This window comes from Nicotiana tomentosiformis, chromosome 2, assembly GCF_000390325.3.
Source record: "Nicotiana tomentosiformis chromosome 2, ASM39032v3, whole genome shotgun sequence".
In the NCBI taxonomy this organism is placed as follows: domain Eukaryota; kingdom Viridiplantae; phylum Streptophyta; class Magnoliopsida; order Solanales; family Solanaceae; genus Nicotiana; species Nicotiana tomentosiformis.
In genome coordinates, this window is record NC_090813.1 from 129407156 (window position 1) to 129419389 (window position 12234).

At 33.4% G+C, this 12234-nt stretch overlaps 1 protein-coding gene and 1 long non-coding RNA gene across 3 annotated transcripts; one reads left to right on the plus strand and one right to left on the minus strand.

The window, feature by feature from the left end:
• The first annotated feature begins 1396 nt into the window (after window positions 1-1396).
• On the plus strand, window positions 1397-3789 carry LOC117280013 (uncharacterized). Of its 2 annotated transcripts, XR_011414240.1 has the most exons (3): window positions 1397-1514; window positions 1750-1851; window positions 3448-3789. It is a non-coding gene; the product is annotated as an uncharacterized lncRNA (long non-coding RNA). The 2 variants fall into 2 exon arrangements; XR_011414239.1 differs by having other exon boundaries at window positions 1406-1851.
• Window positions 3790-6317: 2528 nt separating this feature from the next.
• On the minus strand, window positions 6318-7414 carry LOC104105640 (uncharacterized). The gene is made up of 2 exons (XM_070196106.1): window positions 6549-7414; window positions 6318-6505 (listed from the first exon to the last, which is right to left on the minus strand). The coding sequence occupies exon 1, from the start codon at window positions 7117-7119 to the stop codon at window positions 6655-6657; it is 465 nt and encodes a 154-aa protein (XP_070052207.1). The 5' UTR covers window positions 7120-7414; the 3' UTR covers window positions 6318-6505; window positions 6549-6654.
• Between the last annotated feature and the right edge of the window lie 4820 nt (window positions 7415-12234).

Here is a 12234-nt window from a genome sequence, read left to right on the forward strand (position 1 = left end):
AGTTGGGATCGTGTTTGAGGATCAACGGACAATAGTACAAGTCAACGAGAGAAACAAAGAATGGAGCAAAAAGCCATCCAGGTGTGCGACCACGCACTGGGCACGCAAGATGAGCAGAGGACTGTCCAAAGTGCGCGGCCATATGCGCGATCACTTGCCCAAGTGCCGGCTGCGCACGTCCGTTTCGGAAAACTTTCCCAAGCCTATTTTGGTAATTTCGGAGGCGACTTCTCTTGACTTATATGAAGCCCAACTCGTCTAAAAAGAGGTGATCTTGGATTTTGAGAGTAACTTTTAGGAGAGAAGAAGGCAAGGAAGCAACAGAAAAGCAAAATACTTGATCCAATTCATTCAATACGGAAGTTGGTTTGAATTTGGGAATTGTAATGTCTTTTTGTTCATCTAATACTCTTGCTATGAATATTTTCTCCATTATGGAGTAATCTTCATTAGGGTTATTGACGGATATTGTGATTTGTCAATCGTTTTAGGTTTTACTCTATGTTAATTGCCCGAATTCATTGAATGAGTTATTAATTAAATTGCAAGGCTTATTGTGGTTTTACTTTAATCGAAAGAGAAGTGTTGCTGCAATTTGCATTGTGCCATCTTATTTGGGTTGATTTTACGCCTCTTCTAGGTAATCGAAAGAGTTTAGAGAGTTATCAATTAACCCAGTTTAAAAGAATAACCGAGAGGTGTTCTTCGAAAGATCATTCATTCACTATTTTTTAGCATATATTCATAGGACCTGTTATTAGGCTGATTAAAGGAATCACATTCATTCGCAAAGAAGAATTTGAATCCTTAAAGTAGCCTAATCAATCATCTGTTGAAATCGACGGAATCAATAGAAGTTAAGAATGAATTTAATGCAGAGTTATCCGGAATAATAGTTGATCACATATCTTGTCACAACCCTTACTTCTGACACTGATATTCAATTGTTGCTACTAATCATTAAAGTGTCATTAGTTTTCTTACAATTGATAATATTTTATTTGTAGTCGATAATAACATAAATCAAAGGTTTATTATCCTGGATATTGTTGAGCTGAAGATTTATTAGAACATTATTTAAACCAATTCCTGTGGAGACGATTTAATACTATACTATCTTTGACTAGCGAGCATACGTTTTATACACCGATTTTGCGCTCGTCATGTTGCTAAATATACTTATATAAGTGGAACAACTTTATGTTGCCGTATAGAGTAAAAATTTTACCCAGAAGTTTTTTCTTGTTACCAAATATTTTGATCTTGTTGCCATATTTTGTGGGTATTATAATAAAATTTAAATACAAAATAAATTAGCAACAATATATTTCCATTGTTACCAAAAATATTTACATTGTTGGTTCAATTCTTTCGCAAAAATGTTAGGCGGCAAAATTTTCCTCTTTTTTTTGCCTAACCCGTCCCTCTTTTGTTCCAAACTTCCAATTCACCAAACTTCAGAGCTGCTAAGTAGGTTACTCGGCCTTCCCTCAATCCAAGTTAGGGTTTGAAATGTTAAGCTTCTTCCTCTCTCTAGTTACAGTTATTTCAAGTTTAGGGCTTTGATTTCTCATGTAAACATATTTTTCGCAATTCGAATGCATCATCCCTAGAGAGAAAAACTTAATGACTCAGAATGCTAGATCTGAGAATTTTCCTGAAGAAATCAAAGATTTAATTATAAAAATCAGTATTCTCAATTCATGTTTCAATTCAAAAAGGATTAACTTTTTCCAAGTATAATTATAGGTTGTGGCATGCTTTGGAGGGTTCTGCAGAAACGGCAGAGCTTTGCGACGTAGATCCGTTTGACGCCATTTTCACGATAGTCAGGCTTCTCTTTTCCTTCAAGTGAGTTTTTCACAAGCACACTATTTCTTTCTACTTTCATCAATATTTCTATTATATTATTCTCTTGACTAGTTATCTCGTTCGACAAAATTCTTTCAGTGCCCGGTTACAGGGTTACAATTCCATCAAAGTAAAATTAGGGCTTGAAACTCTAAGCTAGTTTTATTTAAGTTTCAGTTGTTCTCATAGTAGGTTACATTTTGGAGAATAGCAAGCTTCGTCCTAATTCTTGTGTATGTCCTTTTCCTTTAGAAATTGTTACTAGACAAGTATTTCACTATGGATATCATCCCTCTATTTGCATAGGCAATACGAGTTTTTGTATATTAGAGTAATGTTTGGAGGTTGAAGCTCTGTTTCCACGGTGGTCTGTGCTCTTTGATTGTGTTTAGCTGTATTTTATACCCTCTAGTTTCATCTTCGATGATACATTTTCTGGGAAGAGTAAGGATTTAGTGCACACCCTCAGGAACTCTGTTAGAGATAAGCACTAAATATGAACTTGGAGATGAATTCATGTTCATATTCATATAGAAGTTGACCAAATTGTTGTAGGAAAGGAAATATTGGCAGTACCTAATATTGGCATTACATTAAATTCATTTGTTTGAAGCTTCTTTATTTCTTCGTTTCAAATGTATTAACTCTTTTTTGAAAGCTCTTTAGTGGACAATCTTAGTAATTTAGTTTAAGCAATGTGCTCTCCTAATTTCCTTGCTTTTGGTAGAGATAATATTACAAGAATGCTTGCATCTTGTGTTGTGTAGCATTATAAGTATAAAAACACATGTGCAACATCTTTGCTAATATAGAAAAGCTAAGGCTGTGCATTTCTTGGTAATAGAAAACCATAGTTTGCTTTCAATGGTCTCTTGTGTATGGTGATATGCATTTTTTAAGTTAATGTCATTGGGTGATGTATTCATCTGGTATAGAGTTTTTTTTCCTGCCTAATTCTTTGAATTTAGGCAACTTCTATTGAACTTAACAACCTTCTGTTTTGGGACACAGAGAATTGAATGAAGTTCTTATTGTAGACATGTAGACCTTCTGGCTCCTTTGTTAATTTTCTGTAGATAATTTCAATATATTAAAATTAAAGTCAAAGGAGTCCAATTGAATTATCTGTTAAAAAATCTATATCCCACTCGGTAAAGCACTTTAGTGTTGTTTATATAGCTGCTATCTCATTGTTTAAACGATTGCTTGGATTTTATTTTTTGAAACTTCTATCTTCTTTTTTCTTGTCAATAAAATGAATGAATGAAGGTATAAACAATAACTACATGTAATTGCTTTTTTAGTTCACAACAGGTTTGAGTCTAATGTGAGAAAGTCTACATAGGTTACCTTACATTTTGATAGTAATACCGAATATATGGATATAGTTTATGCTGCCATGTAGAGTAGTTTGTGGATATAAACTTTGTGATGATATACTAGGACTTGGTAAACTTTCTCTTATGTTAAAGTTTGTAATGATAAAATTCAGTTGTAATTTAGAAATTACTACTAATATATATGCTCCATATATATATATATATATATTGCATTGTAAATAGTCTTTTGAATTGATTTTTTCATAAATAAATGCAGATTCAATTGGAATCAAAGAAGATTGTAGAAAAGCTAGAAGAAAAGCCTTGAGAAATAAATAAGTCTTTGGGAGAAAAGTATTAGAGATCCGAGTTGGTAAATGGAGGTCAATCAAGGCAATTCCATCAACAAAGCTATCAAACGAGCTGGGAATAACTTCTCGAACAAGTGGAAGGACCTCACAAAAGAGAAGAAAGATGCAACCCTGATTAGATTATATTGTACTTTTCAAGACAATTATATTCTTATTGTAGGACGTATTAGTTTGTCATAATGTGACAAAAAATAGTGTTTGTCCCAGAATTGCCTTATCAATAATATGCTATATTCTTTGACTACAAATTATCTTTGTATTTTTTGACAATAGTAATTGTCACTAATCATGACGATTTACAGTGACATTTTTGTTTTGTTGGTAACATTCATATTTTTGGTGATGAGATGATAGTTTTAGCTATAAAATTGTAAACCTTATTTATAAAAGCAAAGTTGTCACTAATATATACATTTAGGGACGAAATACTTTTTTGTACCTAAAAGGCATTCTTTAGTGATGAAATTGTGAATGTTTAACTATGAAATATATAATACTTCAGAGACAATTTATGTTATCACTAATTAAACTAAATAATTAATGACAAAGTATTTTTGTCGGCATTAATGATCTTTTTAGTGACGAAAATATAGTATCAACTACGATTTTTTAACACTTTTTCTGACAAATAACTTTGTCATAAATACTATCACTTTGGGGACGAAAAAATATGTCGTAGTTAATATAATTCTATTTAGTGACGAAACACAAAAGTTGTCTGCATATATTATTAGTGACGGTGTTTTACGGACAAAAGATTGACAAAAAATTTTTTGTCACAAAAAGTCATTTGTGACGAAATATGAATTTTAGGTGACAAAATAATTTATCACAGATAGTCGAATTTGTTGTAGTGCTTGTTCAGTTTTGTTTTTTATCTTGAAAAGTTTTTGTGAAATAACTCCGACGATATATATATAGTGGTGAGTGAGCTGTGAGCGGGATCATTTTAGAGTCCGTTTGGACATAAAACTTGGTTAAAGATTTTTCCAAAAAAAAATTATTTTTTTTCGAAATCAGCGTTTGTTCATAAAATTTCCAATTTTCACTTGAAAATATTTTTTGAAAATTTTCGAAAATTTGAAAAACTACAAAAAGCTGTTTTTTAAAATTTTCACTCAAATCACTCACAAAATTTCAAAAACAACCCAAACTAAAATTTATGTCCAAACACAACTCTAAATTTCAAATACCATTTTCACTTGAAAAAAAAATTCACAATTTTTTCAAATTTTACAATTCTTATGTCCAAACGCCTACTTAGTAAGATTTTTGCAACCATGCATTCTCCATAAAGGATCTCGATTAATTAATCATAATAGACAGAAATGTTGTCGATCTTCACAATACCCGCATTTCTGTAACTGTAACTCTAATTTTGATTATATATCTTCTTTAAATTAGTAGAAGAATAAAATACATCGGCCTTTTTTTTCTTTTCTTTTTCAGAAAGGGAAGTCCCAAGTGTTTGTCCCCCACTCCTCCTCGTTGAAGGGGACATATTGCAAGCAAGTTAACCTGATTAATAACCTTTTTTGCCAAGTTTTTAAAAATAAAAATTTTGAGAAATATTTTTTCCAAAAGTGTTGTTTAAAAAAATATTTTTGTCGAGAATCGATTTGTGTTTGGCTAATTAATTTAAAAAGTAATTTTGAGCAGTAATTAATGTTCAGCCAAGCTTTTGAAAACTGCTTCTAAGTGTATTTTTCTCAAAAGTATTTCTCAAAAAAGTGAGAAGCTATATTTTTCTGTTTCTCAAAAACTGATTCTGGTTCTCCTCCTAAGCATTTTTTTTCTTTCTACGAGCTTGGTCAAACACCTCAATTTTTGGATAAAAGCACTTTTGATCCAAAAAAAAAAAAAAAAAGTTTGGCCAACTATTTGGTGTGTAATTACAAGATTATTTTCTTTCTCCCGCTGCAAGTTGCATGCTAGTGGCCATTCATACTTCTTTATCATGACTCCACAATTTTTTTAATAATTAATTATTTAATTAATGTTGAGATTAGAATATAGTATATAGTATATAAGATGATCTTCATTTTAATTCCAAAACATTACATTGTTAGCTAGCCGTGGCGTACGCAGAATTTTTTATAAGCGATGTCACAACTTTAAATAGTAAACGACTAACAATTCACTTTTAACAATATCATATTTTAAAAAAATATCGTTCAAATCATATAATAAATCATATTTCAAGTATATTACTACAACTTTTATCGATAAATTTTGATTTTTAGAAATGTATCAAAATAACCTCATAAGAAATAATATTAAATACTTTTTTTTATATAAAGAACCAAAAAATTCACACAACAAATTTATCATTTATTTGATTCCAAAAATTATTAATCATTTTCATGCCGAGAGAGAAGATGAAAGGAAAAAAAGAAGATTAAAAAAAAGTTGAAATATCAGCCAAATGTAGATGACTCAAAAAAATATTTGAAACAGAATATGAAGTTGCCTTGTTTCGAACCCAAACATCTGCAACGTTTGACCAAATGTGCTACACAGCAAGCAAATGTGTCAAGTGATGTCACGTTTACTTTATTTAACCTATTTTTGTTTCTGTATTTTAATTATATATACATATTTAATAAAATTTTCGGACAAACACCGCTTGACTTAAGGTAGACCGTCCCTGATCATGAGTATAGTGTATATATATATATATATACACACTATGTCAGTATCATTATCCAGCGCTTATTATCATTTATTTATAGCTTAAAGATTTTCATATTTTACACTATTATAGTCTTATAGCATGTCTGGACAATAATACGTACTCCATTACAGGCCCCTCTATTGGCTGACAGTACATAGAAGGGTAAAATTGCGATACAACTCCTCTATTGGCTGACAGTACACAAAAACCAAAAACAAGCAAACGCCGAATTTTGAACCAGCAACATCCAACTAGACGAATAGTAACCTCAAGATCTTTTACAAAACCTACTGAGTATTTAGTATTTACATCTCAAAATGAACAGTACTTAACTTCTTCAGATAGTACCCCTTCTACATATAAACCCAAGGATGTGTCGTAACCGTTACGCACAAACTAACTGATCACCACCACGTTTTTGTGATTCTTTTTTTTACCCCTACTCATTTATTGCATTCAACTTCGCCGTGAACTTCTTTCTCCTGGCGCTGCCACCCCGATTGTTTCTCCCTCTAGAACCACTGTCATCCACCACTTTCTTGGAAAAATTTCCACCACCTTTTTCAAATAGAATGAAACATTTCTCACCGCTACCATTATTATTTAACGCAGAACTAGCCTTCACAGCTAATGCAGCCATTTCCTCAGCCTGAAGCCTACTTTTCAGTCGGCTCAATGGTAGAGCAAAATATAGTTGACCTAGTTGAAGTTCCTCTTCTTCACTTATGGCAGAAACTACATCTCCGAAATCCATTTCGTCGGAGTTACAAATAAAGATTGTAGGGTCATTTTGTAACAAGTATGAAGCCTTCACTGGATAAGAGAACTCTTGTAACCTTCCGTCATGTAGTATTAATTTGACAGTAGCAACTGATGTGGATTCGTATGAACTGCATATGCCCATTATTCTGATTATATGCTCCACCACACTTTCAGTAAAATATATTAAAGCGTATGAATAGATGAAGGAAAGAGTTAATTATGTTTATTTGAAAAGACTGAACGGAGAGAGAAGTAAGGGTGAGAGTTAATTATATATAGGAGGGGAGAAAGTATTGAGTTGTAGACCAGGGAGCCACCTCAATTTTATCATTTGGTATAAGAATTATTTATATTAATACTAAACCGTAAATGGAAGTGCTTAACTTTTTATATACTGATAAATTATTTAAAGTCAACTCCATTATTCTCTATTGTTAAAGTAATTTATCCAGGAAAGAAGTTCAAATTTATTCATCTATAGTACGAAATAAGTATCTCAAAGTTTATTCTATATTGTCATTAATTAATTGTCTCGTATTTGCCTATGGTTTTAATGGAGCTCCGGTGTGTATTGAATTGAGATTCTACGAGCGATAAACGTCCAAATTTATCTTTATACTTTAAACTACGGTTTAAAACTATCCTTCATTATATTTGAGGTTAGAGTTATATTATAATCAAGGACAAATATGAAAATAGGCAAGGGTGTGAATATGCTTAAAGTGCAACCAATGATAAAATTAAAATATTTTGCATTATACAAGAATATTTGTTCCCTTTTTATCTTTGACGTAAATACTTGTTGTTATAGTGTCAATATAAATCCAGTATATCATCAGTGAGCACTGCTGCATTGCCAACCTGTAAAATGGTGGTGCCAGGTTGTATGAGGAGAATACTGCTACCTTTCACCCTGCCCCACGTTTCACCAAAGTACAAAATCAGGGATTTAGACTAGCGGGAAAAGATTGAGCCCGCAAAAGTGGAAAGGGTTACTAAGGAAAGGGTAAAAGCTACGATATAGCTAGTGCTTGGCCATAAATTTTAAAATTTATTTTGAAAAATCTTCTACCTTTCCCGGATCTCATTTATGGGATCAAATTGGATTTGTTATTGTTATTGTTGTTTTTGTTGATTTGAGTGAAGTTTGGTTTGAAGATGAAAATGTGTTTGGACATCAGTTTTCAAAACATATTTTACTTTTTAAAAAAAAAAAATATGAAACATGTCTTATATCCCACAAGTTCTAAAAACTATCACAAATACCCAACATTACCTTCATCAATAACATTCATTATATTATCGCAAATTATAGTTTTGAACATAAATAAATTTGGTATAAAATTATCATTTTTATAATGAACTACATAATACACTATCAAATGACCGAGAAGACGAAGCAACATTGTTACAAAATAATAAATGGTGGGCTCTTTTATAAAATACAAAAGTTTGGGGCAATTTTTAAAAAATATAATAGTAATATTTTGGGCCATTTAAAAATTTACCAAAATATGGATAAAATTTATGAACAAACATGTATTTGCCAAAAAATTGTATATATATTTTGACAAAATCTATGATCAAACGGGTCATAAGGCTTTCTTCTTGTTATACTCCAAACTTTAAAAGGCTAAAATAGATGATTATAATGTAGTCGACATTTGGACACACATTTCTCCTACCGATAATAGTTGGTATTGGAGGAAGAGCTCAAGTTAAACTCCCTAAAAGGAGTGATGCAAGGATGGTATTCACAAGACAGATATATACTAACTTGAGGAGGTAGCTACTCTATAACCAACAGTTATCTTGCTATGATAAATCAACAACCACGACTAGAGATAGCAGACTTGGTATGGACTGTTGTGGCTCTACCTCGACACAGATTTGTAATGTGGTTGGCAATCCAAGGGAGACTACTTATCAAAGATAGACTAATAGGGATGCAAATCCAGGTGGACAACACAAACTGCAACCCGTGTGAAGAAGAGTAGTTGGAAACAAAGGATCATTTGTTTGTTGACTGTGGCTGGATCAAAACGGTTAGACATGAGATCAACCAGTAGATAGGACAGCTAGTACAGGAAGGGGATTTCAAGCAGATGCTGGAAACGATTAAAAGGAAGCATTGGAAACAACTTAAAAAAGAGGTGATAGAAGCAGTCAATGGAGTAGTGATATAACACACATGGAGAGCTCGGAATTTCAAACATTTTCAAGGCAAAAATGTACATAGAACAGAGATAGTGTCACGACCCAAACCGTAGGGCCGCGATGGGCACCCAATGCCAAACTCAACCGAGTACCAACGTAACGTATCATTCTTATTATACTATTATGGGTAAATGAATCGGAAAGGCCGTCATGATATAACTTGAATAAAACATAAGGGAATACTAGACATAGGACGACCCAACATGATATAGAAACTTATACATGTGACATATGAGCCTATAAGGCCGACATAATCATTTGTATACTCAAGACATAGGCCGATAAGGCCATACAAGTATCCATATATATGTCATCTGTCTACAAGCCTCTAAGAGTACATAAATGTTATAAAGGTCGGGACAGGGTCCCGTCATACCAATCAATACATATTCAAATCATACTGACCAAATAGGCAACTCCGAAGCAAGTGGAGTGCACAAACACCGTCTACTGAGTTGATAGCCTACTAGGAGAACTCTCAACCTGCCTATCGGGACCTGCGGGTATGAAACGTAGCGTCCCAAGGCAAAATGGACGTCAGTACAAATAAAGTACCGAGTATATAAGGCATGAAAGAAACATGGAGTAAGGAACTCAACCTGTAAGTATGAATAGCTCTGTGAATCATGAAAATATTTATAATGTCATGCATGTGTGTATAAATGCTATACCATGCATAAGTATATGCGTACATAACATCATCAAGCCTCTGAGGGCATCCCATCATATCATCTCAGCCGTTGTGGGCGAAATCATCAGCGTATACCAGCTGATCAGGTGGTGGTGCGTACATAACGCCGTAACCTTTTTCCATATCCCACATACATATAATATACGCATATATAACACCATCTGGTCATGGGTCAATGTACATGTATAGATGAATGAAATGCATAAGAAATATGTTAATAAGATCAATATACCTTTCGGATAAACTTTATCAACTACGTATTTTTCTGAGACCCATGAACAGAAGATATAATAATAATTCACATGGGAATCAAGAACGTAGGCATCTCTAATACTTGTATGAATAGAGTCATTTATGAAAGTTGTGCATTTGCTCGTTTCGTTTGTATCGTACGGATCATGCCAAAAGGAAATAAGGGATAGCTTTACATACCTTATCACAATATTTCCAATCACCAAATTGAACTCGCCTCTTCGTACCTTAATCTACAACAACAATAATACTACTATCATTTAAGTTACGAAAGGTACAACTATCGCACAATGAACGACAAGCTTATTTTGTATTAAAACGGGCAGCATCTCCCTTATAATCCTTACTTCCTTCAAATTCAAGATAACACCAAACATAACAATATCAACATGCATACATTATTTTCCAACCTTATATACACCACAAAATACTACAAAACAGGCCAACACACCCCAATCTCTTCATACACAAAAGGACCACCGTAGTAGTGTCAAACGGCCCGAAAATATTACGACGAACGACCAGCCCACCACCCTGCATTTATGTGGTGTTTCTCCATAACCTTACTCCTCCAAAACTCTACAAAACATCAGTAAAACACGCAGCCCAACAGCAATACAAAATAATCCACAAAACAGTCTGTTACAAGTGAATAACTAGAACTCACGGCTTCTAATCACCGTCTCGTTAACTATTAGGAAACGAATTTATCAACCTTACTTGATATTTAAACATTTAAATACAGAAAGTACATGTTGTCTAACTATGAAGTACCTTCCAAAACTCAAACTACAAAGAAAAAGAGAGGTGATATAGTGATACTTACGTCGTAGGGATCGTTTTAACGTTATCGTTTCTTGATTCCATGCCCGGGATGATAATCTTGTTTGAAGCTCTTGAAAAGAGCTTAAGAGTAAAGTTAAGGGCCTTATTTGATTGTGTGTTCTTGAAAATTAAAGAAAGAAATGAGATAAGGATATAAATATCCATTTTGTTATAAAAGTCAAAAGGTGCTACTTGGCACCCTAGCATTGGTCCTTCTTCCAACGCTTATAACTTCTTATCTGAGTGTAGTATGAATGTACGGTTAAGAGATTTGGAAACTAAATTCCAAGACCTTAAATTTGGTATATAATATGTCCAAAAAGACCTCATATAGCACACGAAATTAATTTCTCAAAAAGATCTGTTACAAGGCAAATTCTTAGTTGGTTTTTCCGCAACTTTAATTCGATTTTTTCCAAACTTCATATTTTCTATCCAAACATCATATATAGCCATATTATGACTTTAAAATTATTTAAATCATGATTAACAAGTCTCAAATTCATTACGTCACATTGGGACGCACAAGGTGTAACAATTTTCCCCCCTTAGAAACATTCGTCCTCGAATGTAAACTCCCATAAATCTATAGAAAGTTTGGCAGAGTACCCTATATAGCGGTACTACTACCAACCTGTCACACAGCAAGCCCAACAATACAAAGCCACACAGGGCCACAATCATCAATAACACCAATGGCCTCACTCGATCAATAACAATAACTAACATAAGAATCAAGTACAATATACGTACCTAAAGGTTGTGATGTCTCAGTCCGATCCTCCTCCGGAAGTGGAAACAAGTGAGGATACCTAGTCTTCATTTCTTTTTCAGCTTCCCGAGTCATCTTCTCCACATTATTGTTAATCCAAAGTACTTTATCCGAAGCTACATCCTTAGTTCTTAATCTCTGAAGTTGTCTATCTAGCACAGCAATGAGAGCTTCCTCATATGATAGGTGCTCTGTAACCTGAACATCGTCAACTGGAATGACTTTAGAGGGATCTCCAATACACTTACGGAGCATAGACACATGAAAGACTGGATGTATATACTCTAATCTGGAAGGCAAGTCTAACTCATATGCTACTTGGCCTACTCTGCGTATAATCTTATAGGTCCAATGTAACGAGGGCTAAGCTTTCCTTTCTTACCGAATATCATAACGCCTTTCATTGGTGATACCTTTAGGAATACCCAGTCATCTACCTGAAACTCCAAGTCTCGTCGATGATTATCTGCATAGGACTTCTGACGACTCTGTGCTGCTAA

Bases quoted from the DNA above. Each gene is read 5' to 3' on its own strand.
- LOC104105640 (XM_070196106.1), bottom strand. From the start codon at position 7,119: ATGGGCATATGCAGTTCATACGAATCCACATCAGTTGCTACTGTCAAA.